Source organism: Syngnathus acus, chromosome 2 (assembly GCF_901709675.1).
Source record: "Syngnathus acus chromosome 2, fSynAcu1.2, whole genome shotgun sequence".
Classification (NCBI taxonomy): domain Eukaryota; kingdom Metazoa; phylum Chordata; class Actinopteri; order Syngnathiformes; family Syngnathidae; genus Syngnathus; species Syngnathus acus.
Window position 1 is genome coordinate 23,603,208 of NC_051088.1, and position 23,341 is coordinate 23,626,548.

At 42.1% G+C, this 23,341-nt stretch overlaps 3 protein-coding genes across 6 annotated transcripts; 2 read left to right on the forward strand and 1 right to left on the reverse strand.

The window, feature by feature from the left end:
• Nucleotides 1-127: 127 nt before the first annotated feature.
• Nucleotides 128-5,703, forward strand: qars1 (glutaminyl-tRNA synthetase 1). Its single transcript, XM_037273028.1, has 23 exons — nucleotides 128-327; nucleotides 626-776; nucleotides 1,263-1,372; nucleotides 1,447-1,522; nucleotides 1,616-1,680; nucleotides 1,766-1,819; nucleotides 1,958-2,018; nucleotides 2,091-2,165; nucleotides 2,246-2,331; nucleotides 2,397-2,483; nucleotides 2,545-2,644; nucleotides 2,700-2,778; nucleotides 2,858-3,097; nucleotides 3,174-3,266; nucleotides 3,407-3,544; nucleotides 3,675-3,762; nucleotides 3,831-3,977; nucleotides 4,100-4,201; nucleotides 4,283-4,375; nucleotides 4,456-4,583; nucleotides 4,798-4,864; nucleotides 4,972-5,097; nucleotides 5,252-5,703. The coding sequence occupies exons 1-23, from the start codon at nucleotides 217-219 to the stop codon at nucleotides 5,300-5,302; spliced, it is 2,328 nt and encodes a 775-aa protein (XP_037128923.1). The 5' UTR covers nucleotides 128-216; the 3' UTR covers nucleotides 5,303-5,703.
• A 1,043-nt stretch (nucleotides 5,704-6,746) lies between these two features.
• LOC119135463 (glutamine-rich protein 1-like) lies at nucleotides 6,747-12,987 on the forward strand. Of its 2 annotated transcripts, XM_037273038.1 has the most exons (13): nucleotides 6,747-7,024; nucleotides 7,377-7,459; nucleotides 8,090-8,372; nucleotides 8,459-8,533; nucleotides 8,608-8,745; nucleotides 8,813-9,553; nucleotides 9,849-10,026; nucleotides 10,096-10,250; nucleotides 10,321-10,435; nucleotides 11,162-11,270; nucleotides 11,330-11,478; nucleotides 11,550-11,640; nucleotides 11,876-12,987. In XM_037273038.1, the coding sequence occupies exons 3-13, from the start codon at nucleotides 8,118-8,120 to the stop codon at nucleotides 12,060-12,062; spliced, it is 2,193 nt and encodes a 730-aa protein (XP_037128933.1). In that variant the 5' UTR covers nucleotides 6,747-7,024; nucleotides 7,377-7,459; nucleotides 8,090-8,117; the 3' UTR covers nucleotides 12,063-12,987. The 2 variants fall into 2 exon arrangements, with proteins under 2 accessions (XP_037128933.1, XP_037128941.1); XM_037273046.1 differs by lacking the exon at nucleotides 7,377-7,459.
• Nucleotides 12,988-12,998: 11 nt separating this feature from the next.
• Nucleotides 12,999-19,282, reverse strand: LOC119135530 (receptor-type tyrosine-protein phosphatase V-like). Of its 3 annotated transcripts, XM_037273207.1 has the most exons (12): nucleotides 19,177-19,272; nucleotides 18,917-18,978; nucleotides 18,763-18,842; nucleotides 17,835-17,934; nucleotides 17,530-17,620; nucleotides 17,394-17,467; nucleotides 17,186-17,320; nucleotides 15,030-15,152; nucleotides 14,782-14,942; nucleotides 14,572-14,707; nucleotides 13,611-13,672; nucleotides 12,999-13,506 (listed from the first exon to the last, which is right to left on the reverse strand). In XM_037273207.1, the coding sequence occupies exons 3-12, from the start codon at nucleotides 18,765-18,767 to the stop codon at nucleotides 13,362-13,364; spliced, it is 1,032 nt and encodes a 343-aa protein (XP_037129102.1). In that variant the 5' UTR covers nucleotides 18,768-18,842; nucleotides 18,917-18,978; nucleotides 19,177-19,272; the 3' UTR covers nucleotides 12,999-13,361. The 3 variants fall into 3 exon arrangements, 2 of the variants coding, with proteins under 2 accessions (XP_037129102.1, XP_037129093.1); XM_037273198.1 differs by lacking the exons at nucleotides 18,763-18,842; nucleotides 18,917-18,978 and having other exon boundaries at nucleotides 19,177-19,280; XR_005100570.1 differs by lacking the exons at nucleotides 18,763-18,842; nucleotides 18,917-18,978 and having other exon boundaries at nucleotides 13,446-13,506; nucleotides 14,572-14,702; nucleotides 19,177-19,282.
• Between the last annotated feature and the right edge of the window lie 4,059 nt (nucleotides 19,283-23,341).

Here is a 23,341-nt window from a genome sequence, read left to right on the forward strand (position 1 = left end):
TTCCTTTTAGTAGGCGGTGCTTATATTAAATCATCACACGATTGGTCGACGTTGTCAAACCCGCCACTTCCAATTGGCTTAAGTGTTTTTTGTCCGTCCCCCTTTGGGGCGAACAGGAAGTAGTCTCTCTCCCCCCTCTCTCTCTCAAAGTAGGCGAGCTTGTTGTGCGGTGGTGTGTCGGTGTTCACCTGAACCAGTTGGAGAAAAGTCAAAAAAATGGACGATACATCGAAACTTTTCCTTTCCATTGGACTTAGTGAGCAGAAAGTGAAAGAAACCCTGAAAAATTCAGCCTTGAGTACCACCCTGAAGAGCGCAATCGTCCAGGTTCGACCCCCCCAGATCCATTCGTGGAATTCATGGCAGGGACAGCTGTGACAGCCACACGCTGATCACTTCTTTTGCTACAACAAACTTAAAAAAAAAAAGTGAATTTAATTTCTCGATTAGTACGGACATGTTTCTGTTTATTTGAGTGCTTTGCAGCTATTTGATTGGCAATTGAGGCTCACAAAACGTTCATTTGTGCCAACATATTTATTGGTGATGCTTGTTGTTGTTATTAATGAAGATCACAAGTTGTGTTGTTGATTTATTTCTGTTTTGCTTTCAATGATTTCCTTAGGCTCGCAGTGTCAATGGGGCAACAGAAGTGGACAAAGCAACGGGGACATTGTTGTACAGCCTGGCCTCTCGCCTCAAAGATACAAAACGTCTGGTGTTCCTTGCGGAAAACATAGCTCTGCGTAAAATCACCACAGAGCAACAACTTGCTGGTAATGTGTGACATGCTGCAATTCCTCACCCATAAGCATGGCGTATATTGTCATCTACTGGCCTCAGGCAAAAACACTTATAGTCCTTAAAATCCTTCTTGAGGATTCTAATTAGTGAAACAACAAGTTTTTCATGTCGACCACTTTAATATTCGCTGAGTATTTACAAAGCTGTGTGACTAAAAATCATCACTTGTGGTACTCGCCACTTTGTTTCAACTATTAAAACATGTTCAGAGGTTGTTTGTGGAATGGAAAGTCTGCTGCTACCTCCAGAGATGAGTCACACAGCCTCATAAATCAGCTTTATTTAAATGAATCATTACCTAACCCACACTGATAATCTGCTTTCGATATCAGGCCAGATTGATATTTGACAGAGAAGGCCAGCCGTATTAGAAATTGTTTGCATCATGTTGTTTGTCTCACCTGCTTGCACTTAATATATATTTGACTGTTTCTATTCTGCAACATTTCGGACTGCAGCTGCTTTGGAATTTGTTAAGACTCACCCTGAGGAACCCCTTAACCAGAGTGAGTTTAATGAAGCCTGTGGAGTGGGTGTGGTCATCACGCCCGAGCAGGTTGAAGATGCCGTAAGTACTGCTGGTGCTCACCTGAACAACTTTCAAGCTTGAATGTGGTCAGTAAACCGGATTTTGTTGCGTAGGTGGAGTCTGTGATCAAGAAGCATAAAGAACAGCTTGAAAAGGAGCGGTACCACTTCAACATGGGCCTGCTAATGGGTAGGATCGCTCACCTAGCGAGGTGGATATTTTTGAAGCGAGCGACATTGCGCAATCACAAGGCTTAAATGGCGGTTTTGGTGTTTGTTGCAGGAGACGTGCGCGCCGCTCTAAAATGGGCTGATGGGAAAGTTCTCAAAAATGAGGTGGACATGCAGGTAGGTCTGAAAAGGGAATTTTGGACTGAAATGTCACAAACCTCCAACTATCCAAAGTAAATAACTCCGTATTTGGTTTCCAAAGGTCCTGCACTTGTTAGGCCCCAAGACGGAGGCTGACCTTGAGAAGAAATCAAAGGTAATTTAGGAAAGGGTAACTTTTCTCAACAAATAATCACGACAAATGTCATTTTCAGAAGTTAGCTCTCGTGATTGTCTCGCTGAAGTAAAACAAATATTGACATTTCGATAAAGTTTTTCTCTGAATACAACACAGGCCCCGAAAAATAAAGCTGAGAATGAGGTGAAGGCGAAAAAAGAAGAGGTGGCACTTAATGGTAAGGAGTCTGACTCCACCTAAGTTTCTTGTTTATTCATTTCTTTACTTTTTGGGCACGTGTATTGTTTAGGTGAGGCCACGTCAGCGGAAGGCAAATCGCTAATGGAGCAGCTCAGGGGCGAAGCGCTGAAGTTCCACAAACCAGGTGACGACCACAAAAATGAGATGCAGCGAATTTCTTCCATACTAAGCATCACTTCTGCATCCCTCATAACCCAAACGCAGGCGAGAACTATACAACCGAGGGCTATGTGGTCACGCCAAACACGATGAACTTGCTCAAAAAGCACATGGAGAAATTTGGTGGACAGGTGAGATCACGCGTGGAGAAGAAGCCAAACAAAAATGAAATGAGCTGACGTATTCATTCCTTTAGATACGAACCCGCTTCCCTCCCGAGCCCAACGGCATCCTTCACATTGGACACGCCAAAGCCATCAACTTCAATTTTGGTTATGCCAAGGTACTTCGTCCTTTCCTCCATGTCGGTGTGGCCTCCTTTCACACGTGCACTTTTTTGCCAGGCAAACAACGGAATTTGTTTCTTGAGATACGACGACACGAATCCGGAGAAGGAGGAAGAAAAATACTTCACCGCCATCAAAGAGATGGTCGAGTGGCTCGGTGAGTTGATGACGATTTTTCGACAGGCGTCTTCCAACTTTACGGTCTTGCACAGGGTACACTCCGTATGCAGTCACGCACGCGTCGGACAATTTCCAGCAACTCTACGATCTGGCACTGGATCTCATTCGCAGGTAAGTGCAACAAGTGTGCGTGTTTGCAATAGTCCAATTCGAATAAAGATGATGATTTCTTTTTTTTGTCTTCCCTCAGAGGTCATGCGTATGTGTGCCACCAGAAGGGGGAGGAACTGAAGGGTCACAATACTCCTCCGTCACCTTGGAGGGACCGTCCCGTGGAAGAATCTTTGGTTTTGTTTGAGAGGATGAAGAAGGGAATGTTTGCTGAGGGAGAGATTACACTCAGGATGAAGACCGTCATGGAGGATGGGAAAATGGACCCGGTGGCGTACCGAATCAAATACACGCCGCATCATCGGACAGGAGATGAATGGTTGGCTACACACACTTCTTTGATTTGAATTGACTTTGAATACTACTCTACTGGATCCCTGAATGTTTTTCTCCAGGTGCATCTATCCCACTTATGACTACACCCACTGTCTGTGTGACTCCATTGAAGATATCACCCATTCACTTTGCACCAAAGAGTTTCAGGCCAGGTAGACATGGATCACTTTTTTATTTTATTGACAATCATTAGCCTTCTTGGATGAACATTTAATTCATTCGAAAAGACCTTGTTGTTTTTTTGTTTTGTTTTATTTTATTTATTTATAATATTTTCTTTTCTTACTGACAGGCGTTCATCATATTACTGGCTATGTAATGCTCTGGACGTGTACTGCCCCGTTCAGTGGGAATATGGCCGCCTGAACTTCACTTACACGGTGGTGTCCAAGAGGAAGATCATCAAGTTGGTCGAGACAGGAGTGGTCAGGTAAAATTGCAAAATTATTTCTTTTTTAAATCAGATGACATTAAGGACAAACCGTGTTTGTGTTCATGATAGAACAGCCTCAAAGCTCCGTTCGAGAAGAATCGATTTGATATATTCTGTGTGATTGCAGAGACTGGGACGACCCTCGCCTCTTTACTTTGACTGCACTTCGGAGGAGAGGCTTCCCACCGGAGGCCATCAACAACTTCTGCGCTCGGGTAAGCAGGAAGACTGGCGTATTGGTAAGAGTTGCTTGCAATACCTTTCGTTTCTGGCACGTTTCTAGGTGGGAGTGACAGTTTCCCAGACGACAACCGAGCCGCATCTTTTGGAAGCGTGTGTCAGGGATGTGCTCAACGAGACGGCCCCGCGAGCCATGGCCGTGTTGGAACCTCTCAAAGTCACCATAGTAAACCTCCCTGAGGGCTCAAAGGTATGCTTACGATGGTCAAAGATCTCCAGATTCAAATCCGGGCAAAATTCCCACAGATGTACTTTTCCATCATCTAAATATTTTTTGATGATGTAATTAGCTGCCATCCCCTTTTCTCTCAGTCAGAAGTACGAGTGCCAGACTTCCCCGCGAGTGAGTCCAAGGGCAGTCACACTGTGCCATTTAAAAGCACCATCTTTATTGAACAAAGTGACTTCAGAGAGGTTTGACACATACTCCAAAAACATTCATGGATGCATCATTCTAACTGTGGATAGATTATAGTGTGTTTATATTTTTTCCAGGTGATGGAGAAAGGCTACAAGCGTCTGACCCCAGAACAATCCGTTGGCTTAAGGCACGCCGGGTATGTCATCTCTGTGAAGGAGGTCATCAAGGTACGACTCAGCAGGGTTGGCTTTTTTAGATGACGTTATTTCGGGCAGCACATGTTCTTAGCCTACATGCTTGGTCGCAGGACGCTCAGGGCAAAGTGGTGGAACTCAAGGTGAGCTGCTTCAGTTCGGATACAGCTGAGAAACCAAAGGCCTTCATCCACTGGGTCAGCCAGCCGCTCGTGTGCGAAGTGCGCATCTATGAAAGATTGTAAGTTGGTATTTTGAATATAACATCGCTTCCAGTGGATAGAAACAGTCGGCACATTCCTGTGATCGAAAAGAAATGAGATAAAGCATCAGACAAGAACACTGTTTGGTTTGTTCTGATGAGAACATTTCAGTAAATTGTACTTAATCTCTCCCAAAAAAAAAAAAATCCTAATACAAGGCATATTAAAGTTCTGCTCTTACCATGTTCACAGATTCCTACACAAACATCCAGAGGATCCAGCTGAGGTGCCCAACGGCTTCCTGAGCGACATTAACCTAGTGAGTGGCACTCACACGGCCACATGATGTTTCTTGAGTTGCCATCGTTGGATTGTAGTAGTAACATTTGAAAAAACAACTTTTTTTTCCCTCCTCCACAAATGCAGAATTCTATGCAAGTGATCAATAGTGCCTTGGTTGATACCTCTGTCAAGGGAGCAAAAGTTCTTGACAAATTCCAGTTTGAAAGAGTTGGCTACTTCTCCGTGGACCCCGACAGCACAGCAGACAAGGTACATCCAAATAGATGACTGATGTGAAATATTAGAAAATAGAATACATTCATAGCGATAGTAGAAACTCCATTTCTTTTCTTTTTTCTCTTTTCTCAGTCAGCACCTCTTATCTGCTTCTTTTTTGTATTCACCGTCTCCTTTGTCATTGCAGCTGGTCTTCAACAGGACAGTCACCCTCAAAGAGGATCCCGGGAAGATGTAAACATCTGATTGCGATCAAGCTACGTGTCCCGCTTCCCAAGAGCCCACAGATACATGCCAAAATCATTTGCATCACCTCATGCAGAAAGACAGCTACGGCTTTGGTTAAGATTGAAGAAAAAAAAAAAGTTCTAGTTTGAAATTTCCACAATAGTCACCATTTTACTGGTGACTCTAAGTACTTTAGGATCTTTGGTATCAAACTTTGTCATGTGAGTGTGAAATTATGAGTATTTGTAATTGCTCACGGTTACCTTTTTGTTTGTGCAGTGCATACCGCAATACCTGAATTTCATAACAATATTGTCTTGTGTAATGCTGTCAAATCCATGACGCATCATTTCTTTTTGTCGCAGAGGGTGCTCTCGTGTATCAGGGAAAATTAAAATTTATTAGAAAACAGCAGTTTGTGTCTGTGTTTCAATAAGGAACAAATTCACCCTCATGAGATGCCATTTTAGTGATTGTAGTTAAGATCCATCAAGGGGAAATTCAAAATGATACTAAAATGGACTTCGGTGCCAGGTCATGCATATGAGATAGCCCAAATAATAAAACATGTTTAAATGTGTATGAAACATGGTTTATTTCGCGAATACGGTAATCCCTCGTTTATCGCAGATAATTGGTTCCAAAAACCACCCGTGATAAGTGAAATCCGCGAAGTACAGTCACCAACAAAAAGTACTGGGCAGGCTAACGAGTTAGCGGAAAGATGCTAATTCGCGATCGTGCTAACACGCGAAAACAGACTTTTAAAGGAATGTAAACGAACATTTGGAGCAATACTACATTGTCCTAAAGGTGAGACACATGTTTCCTCAATTTAGACGTTTTATTTTGACTTTTAAATGTGCTTTTAATTTGGAAAAAAAATCCGCGATGTAGTGAAGCCGGGATAAACGAAACGCGAAGTAGCGAGGGATCACTGTATAATCATTTGTGCTGTGTTAGTATTATTTATAGTTTACTTTGTATTGCTGGAGTAAGAATAAAATCAACAGGTGGCTTAAAAGAAATATGAACAAATGCAAGCACAGACAGACGTCAAGAACACAGCTGAACATAAAGTGGAGGTAATTTGACAACATTCGTACAAAACTATTACCAAAAAAAAATCTGTTTGTATCATTTCAATGCCAGTTCATAAAACTAAATAAAAATTGAAGTGACAAAACTTCCCACCACTGATGGGCATTAACTCCCAATCGCCCGGAGCTTAACAAGAACTATTCGAATTGTCCCATCATCTCAATTAGACGACCTTAAAAACCTGAGATGGCAGTGAACCACTAAAAACAAGTGTCTGCAATTTCAAGCTTTTAAGGTCGACCGCTATCTCGCTTCTCCTCTGTGCCGCCCTGTCAGCGTGTGGCGTCTTTAACGAACGCCAAATTCCGCGACAACATGGCTTCCAAATCCCGCGAGAGCAGGGCAGGTTTACAAATTGCCTGCCCATTGGTCTGGCGGTACTGTTGTAAAATGGCGCCCAGCGAAATTTAAGTAGTCAAGAAAGAAAAGAAACTGCCTCCAAACGTGAATTAAATGACAAAAAAGAAGGAGTCGAGTCATAGTGGAACAACATTTGCTTCCTTGACGACAAAGAGGCGCTGTTTCGAAGTGGGCGGCCCGAGACTTGCCACCGTTGAGGAAGGGAAGGTTAGCTGATGCTAGCGAGTCTGCAAACCTTTGCCTGCTAGCTGGGCAGCAAACAGAAAACACAGTAGGTGCATCTTCACCAACATCGGGATGTCGCGCCACTGCACTTAGGAACCACATGCAAACGCAAAACAACTGTTAATGTCGCTGCATCGCTCGCCATTTGTTGCTGTCTGAAGCAAACAACATGCGGCTAATGGCTAAGCTGGCGTGTTGAGTAATCGGCTGCAAGAATATCACGCTATTGTGTCCTTTTCTAGCTGTTAGAAATAACCGTACAGGGAATCGGGGTTATTAAATGTTTATTTCCGTGGGCTGCTGTGGCCCGTTTGGAAAGTGAGCGCGCTTTTGTCCCCAGCTCGACTACACGCAGACAGAATTAACCCTTTCGTATTCTCCTACTTGCTTGTTTTGAGACGCCACAGGACGGCCGACCGACAAGCTGCGAATCTGACAGGAACCGCAGTTGAACCGATGGTCGCATTTGGTCCTGGTTGAGGTTAGAAATTCCAAATTCATTTGGATTGGCTGTCAATATAAAACATGTTCTTGTCAATTACTCCATTGATAAATAGCCGGATGATTGTTTTTTGGCATTCAAGTTTATTGCAAAAGAATTTTCCCGATGACTGTTTATGAACAAATGATCGTTCCGTATTTGTCATTATTTAATGATTAAATAACTCAAACTGTACTCAAACTTTTTTATGTGATCTATCTGAGACTAGTACTTCGGGTTTAAATTTATTTATTTTATTTAAAGAAGTTACGATTAGCAGCCGATGATAGCCATGTCTTATTTTGATTAACCATAAAAAACCTCCTAATAAATATCTCAAATACACACTCCACTTTTTTTCCCTATCAAGTAAGTCCAAGGCGCTTGCCCTATTTTCCGCCACAACTTCTTTAGTTCTAATTAGAGCTCTTCCAAAGTTATTTGCAGCTTTGTCCTTAACATGATCACATGGTTGACATTAAAAGGGAAAACATAAGGCAGTCAAATTATTTGACTATCTTTGTAACGCTGAATGACTAATATGGATTCAAACCAGAGTTGAGAAAAAGATCGAACACATACTTGTGATTGTGACATCACAGATTATTTTTCTTCTCATTCTTTCCGCAGCTACTCTTTCGTGAAAGTGTTGGCAAGTATGAATAATTCCCTGGACGGCACGAGCTCCTACGAAGAGCTCGTGCGGCAGAAAGCTCGGAGTATCCCCCAGCATCGTATGAAAGAGTTCCTCGAGTCCTTGGCCAGTAAAGGTCCGGATGCACTGCAGGAGTTCAGCCAGCAAAGTGAAGATGTCACAACCACCACCACCACCATGGTGTACCAGCCCGAGGCAAATTGCATTTACACGGACAGCACCGAAGTGGCGGGCTCACTTCTGGAACTAGCGTGTCCGGTAAGAGCGATGGCTGCAATTTGCTCGGAACCTCGCGTGGGCGGGCAGGGGAGCCATCAGAGCTGAGCTCTCTGTCTCTGCCGCAGGTTCAGGTGCAAGTTCAGCCGCAGCAGCAGATCCAAGAGTCTCAGCAGCAGAATGACGACCAACAGATTATACAGGTCCGTTGAATTGGATCTTTCTCTCACTTTGGGTTTTGTTAAATTGCCGCTGCGATGACACCATCCCAAATCAGGTGCAGATCGGCCAGCAGACAGGCCATATGCTGGGTCAGGTCCTCCAAGTGCCCTCCGGCTCCCATCAGCAGCTTCAAGGTGTGACGACAGCGCAGCTAATTCAGCCGGGAGATCTCACCGAGGAGCAGCACCAACAAGTACAAACATTTTCCGGCTTTCTTGGCGCTGCCGATCGCAACAAAATGCTTTTCTTTTGTGTTCAAGCTCCAAGCCCAGTTGGTGGCGGCTGTCGCCGGGGGACAACAGATCCAAATTCAAACAGTGGGGGCCCTCTCGCCCACTCAGCAACTGGACGGCGCCGAGAGGAGGGCTCTGGGAAGCGCAGCCCAAGGCGCGGGGGTCCTCCAGCCCGCTAAAAAACGCAAGGTGGACATGCCCATCACGGTGTCTTACGCCCTACCTGGTCAGCAGGTGGCGACGGTCCTCGCTATCCCACAAGGTCAACAGCAGAGTTATGTCTCCCTGCGGCCAGACCTGCTGACAGTGGACAGCTCACACCTTTACAGTGCTACGGGCACCATCACCAGTCCCACGGGGGAGACCTGGACCATTCCCGTCTATTCGGCTCCCGCGGGGGCCTCGGGTCGGGAGCAGGTCACGCACATCGCCATCCCCCAGGAGGCCTACGGAACTGTGCAGGTCACCGGGGGCAATTCGACAAGCGTCCCCGCGGAAAACGACAAGTCGAAAAACTCTTCCAGTCAAAGTCAGACGGCTCAGGCGGTTTCCAGCATAACCAGCACGGCGGGGATGGGCGGGCAAGAGGAAGTGGTGCACACGTTGGCCGCCAACACGCTTTTTCCTGCTCAGCTGATGAACGGAAATATTCACATCCCGGTGGCGGTGCAGGGCTACCCTAACGCCACGCAGTCGCTCATCTGGGACCCGCAGCAGCAGGTGTTGCACACGCAGGGACTCACAGGGCAGGATGGACAGCAGCTACAGGTACACGCAACTCAGTGGGTAGAAAAAGTCTGCACACCCTTGTTCAAAAGCCAGGTTTTGAGACCAAGGTAGAGCTCGTCAAAACTTTTCCCAAAGGTTAGAACTTTTGAATTTTGAAATATTTATTGTTTCACTTGGATATTTTGATTTCCTCTCTCAAAACGACGGAACAAAAAAATGGAGTTGCATTAGCGACACGTCTCAATGTTTTCAACATTCCAACAGGGGTGTGTAAACTTTTTATCGCCACTATCTAAAGACGAGTGGCTTAACCCGTTACCAACCATATGTGCAGGCTCAGGCGATCGTTGCGGAGGTCGACGGACAAGGCCAGCAGCAAGTGCAAGTCCAGGAGCTTCTGCTTCCCGCCACTCTCAAACCAGAGGAGGGGCTGGGCGTGTGGTCTGCTTGGGCTCAGCGGAAAAATGCCGAGATGGACAAATCCGAGAACCATAAATTGGCTCCCATTGGCCGTAAGCACGCAATTTGTTTTTCTCGTTGCCGTCTTGGCTTCAGCTCAGCGAGTTGCGTGTATGTTTTAGGACGCCAGGCGCTGCGTTACCAGGAAGACTTGGTGTCTTGCGCTGTGGCCGAGCTCTGCGTTGCTCTTTCGCTAATGACCGCAGAAGCCCGTGGCCTGGAAGGAGAGCCCTACGAAGCGGATGTCCTTTACTATGTCTTTCTGTGCATACAAAAGGTAGCCGGGCCGACGTTTGCCTCTTTGTTCGTATGGACCGCCATTTTATATCCACGCTCTTCTCTTGCAGTACCTGTTTGATAATGGTCGCGTGGATGACATCTTTTCAGATCAGTACTACACTCGCTTTGCTCAAAGCTTGCACCAGATACTCCAGCCCTGGACGCCGTCTATCCATCCGCTCGGTGAGAACAAAAATGTGTGGACCGTTTTCACATTTGTTGTGGGTTTTTTAATATCATCCAAACACGGTTACCGTATTGGCCCGAATATAAGACGACCCTGATTATAAGACGACCCCCTGTTTTTTCAAGACTCAAGTTTGAAAAAAAGACTTTTTGAACACCGAATTAAATTTTTATACAGAAAATAATTACAGTACATCTGAAACAAATGATTACAACAATATATTCGATATATAATATGTTGCCTCATTCAAATCATGCAAAAACTGTCTAACACATCTTAATATCTGTAAACTAAAATGCAATCACATTTGTAAATGAATGGCTTCTGGTTTTTGAAATGTAAATAAACCTACTGTTTCTCCATTTTCTGTTATCTCCTCTTATTTTCTTCTCTTTTCTTTCTTACCGCAATTTTTTCTTTTTCGTGCTACCGCTATTTTTATTTGTATTCTTCGTGACAGGGGTTCGCTTTGGCCTGGGGAGTTTAGTTCACTTAAAGATATCTGGCGCCATCTAGCGTTGTGAATGGGTATAATGTCTAGACCCCGAATGTAAGACGACCCCCACTTTTTCAGTCTTATTTCAATGCAAAAAACACCGTCTTATATTCAGGCCAATACGGTATTTCATTTTATGAGACTATCACAATTTTTTTTTGTTTTTAAACCTCTGACCCATATGCATTTAACGACCATTGTGCTTTTTATATCCCCGCCCACCCAGGCTATATAATCCCCAGTCACGTGACAGAGGAGATGCTGTGGGAATGCAAACAACTCGGAGCTCATTCGCCATCAACGTTGCTCACGACGCTGATGTTCTTCAACACAAAGTGAGTCGTCACGGAGCCATTTTGTCGCCCAGTCACTTCTAACATATCGTCCCTTCTAGGTATTTTCATTTGAAGACAATTGAGCAGCATATAAAGGTTGCCTTTTCCAAAGTGCTCAGACACACCAGGAAGAGTCCAAATAATCCCAAAGACAAGAGCACCAGCATCCGATACCTGAAAACGGCAGAAAGGTTCATCGGACAGAAAGGTAAAGAGAGATCGCTTTGACGCGCTCATCAAGTTTTCAAAGGCTGACAAACAATATGACGGTTTGTTCAGTCACAGACGACATGTACTTGGAGCAACTGGAGGACCCGGAAAATCCTCTCCGGTGCCCCATCAAGCTGTATGATTTCTACCTCTTCAAATGGTAAACAACAATGTGTGACGTCATCCTTCAAAAATGAAAATTGGCCATCCTTTATAGTTGGGGAAGTGGAAATTCTTGAAATTGAGTTACAAAATGACATTTTGAGCCTGCTCAATAAAATATGAAATGTTTAACTACCTTTTTAGCAGTAAGGTTCTTCTGTCCTTTGTTTTGCCGTGTAATTCGTTTGCGTTCCACTCACACGGTTGTCATTTATATTTTTATCTGTCTCCAGTCCACAGAGCGCCAAAGGACGTCACGACACCTTCTACCTGACGCCGGAGCCCGTGGTGGCCCCAAACAGCCCCATCTGGTACTCCACCCATCCCATCCCAAAGGAGGAGTTGGAGCAGATGCTGACCCGCATCCTGGTCGTCCGTGAAATCCAAGAAACCATCAACATGTCGGAGGGCGTACGCTAATCGGACCGAAGAAGGGGGGAAAAAAAGCCACGTGAACGAGACCGCTTCACTTTCTTCAGTCGGCCTTTTGATTGCTCATTTAGGGATTAGTTCTGGATTCCCTCCCGTGTTCTCTGGCGGGCGTGTTTCTTCATGCACACTAACTTGTTCATGTGAAATGTACATACAATCAGTACAGGCAATTATTTGTCTTATCTCTTGCTCTTCCGTTTCTTTTCGTTTGGCCAAAGGATGATCGGAGCTGATCTCTCTGCTATCATTTGTATATTATTTTAGCTATGTTTTTTATTTTTTATTTTTAATCATTAGCCTCCTATCAGTTGTTGATATGCTTTCCAGAAACAAAATTGTAATATATTTCTTTGCTGCCTTCCTTGGATCTGTTGATTTTTTGTGTGCTGTGTCATAATGATCATTTGATCATGAAGCCTGGGAGTTCGTGTGACGTCTTTGTTGGTCCCCCCCCACTTTTATGTCTGTCCACACAAGGGACTTGGAACTCTGGGGATCTTGCTCGAGGGCCGACATTGACTATTGAAGCCCCCTCTCCCGCATTGGAATACAAATATTTCTGAGCACTTGCCAAACAATGGATATGAGGCAGCAGCAAAAGGTTCCAGATTGATTGTTTTTCCCTTCAGCGCATCACCAAGCCCAAACTGATTATGAGTTTGTTTTTAACTCGTGTATATTAACGAGTTGAACGACTCGACCAAGTGACGCAAGCCCTCAATGTGCACTCCCTCACTCACTCACTCCTTCGTGTGTCAAGACTGGCTGTGCCTGACGGTTTTCTGAAATGTTGTTTTTGTACAGCTGCTATACCATCTTTTTGCCTTTTGTTTTTAGTAAGTCCAGCATCACTTCTGCACTTCCTTAAGTACTTCTAGCCTGCATTGTGTCATAATAAAACACTACACAATGATTTTTTTTTTTTCCCAACATATTTTAATTGAGGAGAAAAAGTCACAGTGTAAAAGTGACGGTATGCAAAAACAAGTGTTTTGACATTGAGATGAATCGGCACCTTTAGCTGTTGAGACGAATGTGCACTTAGCCGCATTGTTCGCTTAAGGCTATGGCAGTGTTTGGAAAACAGGTTAGACATGCTTGGCAGGTTGATCTCATATATTTTGGTTGCTGACTTTGGTTTTCATGTGCCTGAGCAGGAGTGCAGTTGCTCCATTCCTTTAAAAGTTTTCAGACGTTAATGCTGAAAATAATTTTTTTTAGGTCCTTTGTCAGTCAGCACCCTCTAGCCCCCCCATGAGGTCAATATCTATGCGGCCCTGGATGTATCTATGAAGGTAGTATCCTCCGCAGTAGCTTCCCAGGTTGCAAGATCTGCTGTAACGTGCTTTGTTCTTGGCCCGCTGATTGTTTCCGTCTATGATGACGATTTCTCCTGGTCAACTCTCGGTTTGTGTCGTCCAAGAGGGTTAAGCTGAAATCAGAATGAGGTCAACAGATGTCAACACAATTCCAGAGAGGAATTGTAATTTTAATAAGTTTGCTAATCATGCCAAAATATTGCTTCTGTTTGCTCACCAAGATGACTTGCCTCCGCTTATCCAGTATAGCAGACACTGGTGAACAAATATGTACTGCTCCTAAAATGTAAAGAAACAATTTATGTTTTATCACCCTTCCATTTTAGTCAACCATTTATGAATCAGAAGATTTGTTTTATAAAGCTGTTATGTCCTCCTTTAAAAAAATATTTTCATTTCTCTTGGATTTCTTGTGGATTTGAGATTTTTTTGGTCCATCAGCTTGATCTTAATGCTACCATGTCAGCCATTGGATCTTTCTTTCGGATTTCAACTTTGCAAATCACACCTTTAGCAATTTTCACCCAATAATTCAAATAATTGAATAATCTGCATCCTGATGTTTTATTTATTTTTGGGGTGATTTTGTCACATATCGATTTTAAATTGCTCCAGTTACGTGTTGTTATTTTTGCATTTTTGTACAGCAGCATTTTCAATATTACAGTGTTGGGATTACAGTAAGCCACAGGTGTCAAGCTCAAGGCCCGGGGGCCAGATACGGCCCGCCACATCATTTTATGTGGCCCGCGAAGACAAATTGTGCATCAAATTCGTGTGTCATTACTAGAATTGCAAATTGTCTTCACTTTTAATAATATCTTTTTTTTTTTAAATATTTGACCAGTTTTTACTCGTCTGATTTGAAAACGAGTTGTCAGTTTGTTTTGTAGCTTTTACTGTTTATAATATGAGGTGCTCTTACATTTATTTGGGTTGTCAGTCGTAATGGCCCTCCGAAAGAAGCTATGACTACAATGCGGCCCGTGAAAAAAATGAGTTTGACACCCCTGCAGTAAGCGGTAGATGGGGTCAGACAAATGCATGGCCTGCCACTGGTCAATACAGTATGAACAAAGAAATTGCATTTTTTATGCTGCACCCATTGCTCTTCACTTTAACAACTGTGTGACTACATATAAAAAAAAATCACCCCCCCCTGCCTCAAGTGGATTTACCAGCATTTGAACCATCCCCATCCGATGTAGTCGTAAATCAGCCACGGCCGCTCGTATATTGGGCCGCACGCCTCTCACGCACAGCTGCATCAACCACAGCAGCGCGACAAAGGTCCCCGATCGTCCTACACCTGCACTGATATATACAGCACAGAATGAGTACAAGCCTCCAGCCACTTCATCACACCACCATATCGCCAGAGGTCAGACCTGCAGTGCACAACAGCCGGCCCCAAACGCGGAATGGCGTCCAAATGCTGCCGCACGTGATCTGTGAAGTTACAGAGCGAGGACGGGTCTTTGGGCACGCCCCGGTCCGGCCAGGATGGATAGTGGTAGTGTGTTATGATCCGATCTGTTGGAGAGTCTTTCTGAAAAATGGATAACACCCAGCTTTAATGAACAGAAGGGAGGCGCACACCTCAAAGTAGCAATAAGGAAGATCAATTCTTTCTAACCTGTCTGAGGTTAATGGTGGAGATAAAATAGTCGGGGCCTTGTTTCCGTGCCATTGTTGTCACTTGGAATGGTCCGTGATAAACTGTCCCTGGTTCCAGAGACCAATACTCATCACATAGTACCTGCACCCATAGAAGCATTTGACTTGATTAGTTATTCGGGTTAATCGTACCAGATTGATGGATGGTGTACACTTCCTGGACAAAAAGATAACATGTGGCTTTAAATGATCAATTAGGGAACGGCATTCTGTTGCATGATAACTGTGGTGATTGATTACCTTCCCAGTATCAGTAGTTTCTCAAACACCTTGACAGTATGTTGTAATTGTGGGGAAAAATGAGGATATTTTTTTTTAAGGGAAAGGAGACTAATCAAAAATTCCTAACCACCATAACTGCCTTGGGAGGTAAGCCACAAAATTCAACTTCTCATAACTACCATCATTTCCTCATACCCATTCAACCCGCAGTTTGAACACTTTTCTTTTTTTTGTCAAGTACAAAATTACCTTCGCAGTTTCATTCTGCTGCAGCCACACCTTTTCTGCACTGCATCCTTGACACATTCAAACCGCAAATAAACATCTCAATATATATCTTCTTAATTTTTTAAAATCTTAATTGTTGTTCTATTAATTTTTTTCACAAGTCTTAGAACTTTCTTGGCTATCCTGGCACCTCGAGTATCGCATTTTGTGCCAAATATGGATTGGTACAATAAAAATTAATTAAATCCTTGAAAACTCAATTTTAAATAAAACTTGTAAGAACCAGAAATTTAATTGGCAACACAGTAAAATAACAATGCACTAAAATAATAGATATAAAAAAGCAATAAAATAAATGTTGGCTGTTCCTGCAGTGCGCACGTTGGCCTCATCGGGGCAGTGTGGTGCTGTGCATGCATTGGGTACACCTACAATGCAATACCAAGTGTAGAAGGAGAAAGTTCAATTTGAGCTTTTTTTACAACTATTTTTTTTTCGCTAGTTGGGGAAAATATGTGTCTTTGAGTATTGCAATACTATCTTCTTTATTTGTTTAAATGTTCGTTCTTTGAAGGACTGTCACTCCCGGAAGTCAATGGTAATTTCGCATAAGCAAGGTAAACGATATGTTGAGTGATTGATTTTAGCATTAGCACTTTCAATGATTTTAAAACCTAGCATGTCTTGTATTTCCATTTACAATGTGTGTAAGTCTTTCAGTTGTGTATTTATCTTTACAGTAAATTCCCACGGGGGTGTCATTAAACAGTTTAAAGCACAATCGGAGTTGGCAAAAAATATGGACGACACCTGCGCAATTAATATGACTTCAGCAACCAGCGCTGTTTGACACATTATTTGTTATATTTTCAATACTGAGAGTCGAAGTCGAAATGTGGACAGGCAGGAGCAAAGTGTTAGCATCTCTGGTGAGTTACATTTAGTTTTATTGACACTTTTTATAAAGATAAATATGTGATGGGAACTGACGCTGATACTTTTCTTGCTTTAGTAAGCGTCAAATAACGCAAAATGCCCCTTTCTCTTCATTAACGCCACATACTTGATTTTGTACATTATTACATACACACGTATCATATTTACACTTATATTATTTATACATTATTTTCTGTATGTCATTTATACTAAGTATTAATATAGTGTTTACATGTTTGAAACTATTATTTCATGTTGTAATGATAACATATGCACTTACCGTATTTTCCGCACTATAAGGCGCACCTAAAAACCTCCAATTTTCTCAAAAGCCGACAGTGCGCCTTATAATCAGGTGCGCCTTATATATGGACCAATATTGAGCCACTACAGTAGGCGTGTCCAAAGTCCGGCCCGCGGGCCAAATGCATATATCTTATATATGGACAAAGTGGGCCATTCATTGAAGGTGCGCCTTATAATCCGGAGCACTTTATAGTGCGGAAAATACGGTATATGGTTTAATATACACTTATTGATACACAAAAAATGTATATATGTTAAAAATGAGAGGGTGACACTACTTTGTGGATTTTCACATATCACGGGTGGTCTTGGAACCAATTATTTACGATAAACGAGGGATTACTGTACATGATTTTGTACATTATCACACACACGCACGCACACACACACACACACACACACACAGTATTGAATGTGTCTCACCATGTCCCTGTCCCTCAGCGCTGTCACCATGGCAATTATCCTGACATTCTGCTCCCACACCATCCTCCAGAAAGCCTCCATGGTGTGGTGCATGGGTGCCTGGGTGCAGATGAAGTCTCTCTCAGATCCTCCACCCTGAATGGAGTGGAGACACGCGTGTGTAAATCACTTTGTGGCTTTTCATTTAGGTGAGTGAACAAAGTCTTACAGGTACAAAACTGGCATTGATGTAGTCGGTGTTGGGGAAGTTTTGAATGGTCAGCCTCACACGGCAGTGGTCATCTGTAGGTGGACGTTCTTGAGAAAAACAAACTGCTGAACCTAATGTTATGTTAAGCACTTACATGGCAAGACGTATGGGTATCGGTTCTTTTCTCTATTAGCCTCCAAGTCCGCCGTTTTGGTTGGAAGATCTTTACCGACATCTTTCAGCTCCTTCACAAAGACATGATGAGATGTTTATTTTGAGTCCAGTCAATGAATGGAAGGGATCAATCTTCATAGTTTTCAAATGTGCGACTTTCAAGCGTTCATAAAAGAAACATAGACTGTGACTGAGAAGAAATGTATGGTTTAATAATAAAGGGTTCTTGCTTGGAGGTGCAACAAATGTTTGGAAGTTTGAACTTCAATGCAGCAAAGCAGTTACCTGAAATTCCTGCTTAAAGCCTCTGTTGTCAGAAGCGGCAAGGGCCTGACATGTAGACTCAAATTCGCGCAGGATCTCTGCTCTTGAGGCGGTCTGCACTCTGCAAAACAAACCCGTTTTTAACGTCATTGAACATCTACAGTGGATATCAAAAGTCTTGCACAAATGTTATTTTGTTAATATGAAAAAAAAGAGATTAAGCGAAACAATTTCAAAACAATTTACACTAATGCGACCTTCGTACGCAACTCAATTATATTATGTATATTATTCATTTTTACCTTGAGTTAATTTTCAATGTATTTATTTCTGTATTGCCGTTTGAGAATTGTAATTTATCTTACTTTATCACACATGACTGATATTTTTGTGTCTTGCACTCAACAAATACTCCATAAATAAAAAAAAAAACTAAATGAAAGCTTAAATAAAACAAAGCTTTTTTTTTTTTTTTTTAAATAAAAATAATAAAAATAAAAAAGGCCCAAAAAGCTCACTGAATAAAATAAAAACTAATATGAATTAAAAACTATTAAGAAAAATTCCCTAGCTATTTTGACCCTGCTACAATTTAAAGCACCTCTCATCAATGTTCTCGTAATCTTGTCCTGACATTTTTTTTTTTTCTTGCAGAACTTTCATGCTAATTGCGACTGGTTTTTGGTGACAAGAAAGGAAGCCCTGGAAGCGTGATCCTGCCTGCCATCATGCTAAAGGTATGTTGTTGAGTTGCGTCAACCATACCTTTTAGAATTAGGACCAAAAAAGTTCACCCTTGCTTTAGTCAAATTACAAAACATCCTCCCACATGCCCTTTTATGGAGGACAATTCAAGTATGCTTGAGCAAATCTTCTGAGCCCTTCCACCAATTTTGCTGACAATAAACAAAAACAAAACATATTCTCTTAACGTTGCAGTTGATTTGACCTCATGTCGCTTCTTGAAGTGGAGCGCTAAGTCAAGCAGGATATTGAAGAGCGATTATTCTCAGTTTCAGTCTTGATGCTGTAAAAAAATAAAACACATCTCAGAAAGTATTCTAAACATCCGTGCGGTGAAGAAACAGAAGCAGTTACCGTACTTTGGTGTCTCTCTCTTCCAGTCTTTCTTTCTTCTCAGTGTAACTCCAAAAATTCAGTTTTGCTGTTTTTAAAAGAAAAAATGTGAAGTTGAGCTCCTCATGTCTCGCAAAGCCCCGCGTTGCGCCCTACTACATTCTTAGAGCCGAAGCGTGACAGCTCCAAAAAGAAGAAAAACCTGCTCCAACAAGTTTCTAACCCCAAACACCGCCACGGTTTCATTTACAGCTTTTCAGGTGGTATCTCTAGAATATAAAATTACCTTTTGAGAAGAACGCGTCCCTGAAGCTTACTCGTGCGCTGCCGATCGACGATAAACCACCAGACTGCTTCAAATCTGTTTTTAATCATTTTTTTTGGGAATCCAAGGCGGAAAGAGAAGTGGTGAGATGGGTGGAGCCACAGGCGCGCTGAGGAAAGGGAGAGGCCCTTTAGCTTACCGTACGTCCGTCTTTGCTTTTTGAGGAAAACTCTTATTTCTCGAAACACCTGTGGAGTCTAATAAGTTAGCATTCAAGATAAGAGTTTCATTTGAAGGTTTTTTTTTAAGCAGCCATTAAAATAGAATGCTTCTGGCATTTGGTTTTTCTTTTCCCTCTGCTTTAGAATATCTAATATAATGGTCATAACAGAAACATTCGACCTGCAGTAGTCTTTTAAAAATGTCATTTCAATAGGCCAGAACGGACGGTCAGGTCCAGCAAGGCCTTCGCTATTTCAGACCATTCCTAGCCTAACAAAAATGCATGACAAACAATGAATAAGCTCAATTTCCGTAAGACAAACGTATTAGAGCAGTAGGCAGCGTCATGATTCACATCATGAGTGACTACATGGACTATTTTAAGATTTAATGGAGTTGTTGAAGGTGCTACTTGAAGTAGATGAAAGGTACATTAGCACCAGAAAGACTGAGTGTAACCTGTGACGTAACCCTGATGAAAATAGTCTCTTGACCCAACCGCACACGGTTATTATCGCCACACCGATCCCCCTATACTTACTGAACGAGGCTTAACCAAGCGCTTATATGTGAAGTCTCCACCCACTTGGCCGATAGAATTATTCGGCGATGCGTTTTCAACGCCGGGAGTCATTTGCAATTTTTCACACGGCCGTCGAGCGGCAGTGTGTGTCTCTCTGATGACAATCTTAGAAATATTTGTAGGGTTAGCAGCTCCTCCTGGAGGTTCAAGAGGTTGGCTGGCTGCCACATACCAGCAAAAAAAAAAAAAAAAATGCGGTAAAAATCCGAGTCAATGTCATTACTAAGTTCATTTAAATTTCAAAAGTACATTAATTTGCAGCTTTATTGTGCTGCATTGATTTACCAGCTTGTTTTCTTCCATCTTGTGCACACACTGCAGCATTGTGTAGGTGTGTTTATGTGTTTGTGTGTGTGTGAGCTCTGGAACACGTTTGTGTGTGTGTGTGTGCCCTAGTGATGGTGTGATGATGGTGACTCATCGCTGTGTGTGTGCCGTATATAAGCGAGAGGGTGAGAAGCTGTATATAATGCTACTATTGCCAGCACGGGAATACTGCAGGCTCATATAGCAGCCAATACTGCTCCATTTTCCATTGCAAAATAGTTTTCTAATTAGGTGGATACCATGGAAACAAGTCAAGCACAGACGACGGGTGTGATAGAGAAATAACCATGTCATAAGAAAAAAAACATAACAATTGTGTACTGTATAAACTCCTCCGTAGTATCGACCTTGGCTTTTGTTTTCTTTCCTGTTCAGATGTTTTTTTTTTCGAGTGCATCTCCCGCAGAGACAAGGACAGTTCACTGGAAATTTAAAAGCTTCACCATCTGCTACATTATCAAAACAAAGGCCTATTCTGTTTTTAGATTCTCTTATTATTATTATTTTAATTAATTTATTTATTATTATTATCAGCAGCATTATTATTATTATAAAAACAGCATTAATGCAAATGTTTATTATTAATTATTATTATTATTATTTATTACAAGGACAGTTCACTGGAAATTTAAAAGCTTCACCATCTGCTACATTACCAAAACAAAGGCCTATTCTGTTTTTAGATTCCCTTATTATTATTATTTTTAATTTTTTTAATTTTTATTTATTATTATTATCAGCAGCATTATTATTATTATAAAAACAGCATTAATGCAAATGTTTAGTATTAATTATTATTATTATTATTATCATAACAGCATTAATACAAATGGTTGTCCAAATTGTGTGCAGTTTCATAGAGGTCGATCATGACAAGATCATGTGATCCAGCAAGTGGAGCTACTCAGTTGACCACACAAAGAGTGAGTTCTGAGACCCACTTTGCTTCAATGCGGCACTGAGATCTAAAATTAAAGCTTTACACACATTTCTTGGCTGACCCAAACACTGTGTGGAGCAAAACAGCAAATGATGGATCACTGCAGCACTGGAGTCAAAACTGAAGAGATGAGGAGGAACGTTCACGTTCATTATTTTTGTGCTCAGAACCATGTTGACAGTGACAAACACCAGCAAAAAAACAACAACATAAAAGCAATCATGGGCCTCAGTCATTGACACAAATGTGTTTCCTCTTCACTTTTGTCACCAAAACATCCTTGCATTTACTTAACCTGCATGTGCTTGTTGTGTGTCCATGCAAAACTGCTCAACAAAATGTTGCTATTTCTTTAAACCAGAGATCCAAGAAAAACTTGAGATTTTTTTTTTTGGGGTGCTGATTCTGAATCTACCTTTGTTTTTTTCTCTGACACAATAGTCTATTTATTTATTTGTTTATTCATGTATTTACTTATTTTTTATTTATTATTGATCTATTTGTTGTTTATTATTATGAAGCTATGTTGTCTATCTGTTGATCTATCTGTGTATTTCTGTATCTATCGATATAATAATAATAATATACCAATTTATGAATTAAGGATTAGGTTCAGCAAGATTTGGAGATTATACAACGCGTGGCAAAATCCGTCTATTATATCCTTTGGTGAGGCCCAAACCCTCACGGAGCGACATGTCCCGATGCACTTTGATATACTGTAAACTCAAGTGAATAATTATTATTTTTTGTCTATTGACATGTTTTGATTAAATGCGCCATCAAACGAGCTCGCAATTCACTGGTGCATTGTTGCAAATCGACATGTGGCGCTTGGCTTTCATCTTTGAGTCATTACCAGCTCATCGTTATCCCTCTCTCGCCAACTGTCTGATTGAAACAGTCCAACTGTTTGCTACCGTTTTCTTTTGCAGGTTCCTCAAAGCGGCCGCAAAACCAAAGCCTGGCAAGGAGGAATCACAGCGAGAGTGGCATAACAAAGGCAGAAAATACAGCATGGGGAAAACCAAAGATCCCTTAATCTGAGAGCATGAAAGGGCGGCCAGCGATGGATGAGGTAGTGTGTCAGTTGCACACACACACACACACACACCTGGGAGAAGTTGTACTTATAAACAGCGAGACACAAACACTCAAGATTGACAGGGAAGAGTTTAGAAATTGCTCGGAGACCCGCAACGTTTGTTTTCTCTCGCCTTGATATTGATGTGAATGTTCTTATCCTGAGGCGGCTCACTTTGATTTGGACGTGTTACTATCTTTTTGCTTGTTTAGCACACTTTAGCAGCTCCGAAAAATGGAAAACAAATCAATAATGCATCATTGTGCCATGGAAGGAGCGTATGATTTCCGCTGTTCAAGCATTTTAAATATAAAAAAAAGAGCCCTTGATGTGCAGAAAAAGAAAAATGAGGCACCAAATTGAAACTTAAACATTAACATGAGTTGTAGATAAAATGATCTTTATAATGTGGCAATACACCAGAGGGATCTGTCATCTGAAGTGCTAGGATGCGGCAGCCATTTGGAATTCACAATTGCCAAAAGCAAAGGTTTTACTTGGATACAATTGATTTATCAGATGTAAAAATTCAGATTTGTATTGAATCGAAACGAAATACCACTCGCTTGGTTTTCATCGGAAAATGGCCACCTTAGTTTTGCGCGATACTGTATGGTGAGAAAACACGGATATTTTCTCCCACCTCATTTCCACATTCCAGCTCCAGTGCAAAGGATAAACACGTGTTTGCTTGTTATTGTTTGGCCGCGTGTTTTTCCACCCACCCGGTGGACAAAATGGCCTCCTTTTCCATTTCCCAGTTGCAGGGCAACCAAGGCCGCCTGGTAACGGAATAGATAGATCAAAAACTTGTCGGCAAATAACAATTGCACAAGCTTCCCATTGAGTCGCCGCTGCAATCGTTCCGCAGATGCCATGGAAACATGTATTGAGGACAATCATTTTCACAAGATGCCGTGTGACTGCCGCTTGGAATTCAGGTTGCTCTCATTCGTTCGTTAAAGACACAATCGTGTTTGCGTGTAAACCAAGGAAAATCGATTTGACCCGATGACAAGTGCAAGTTCCG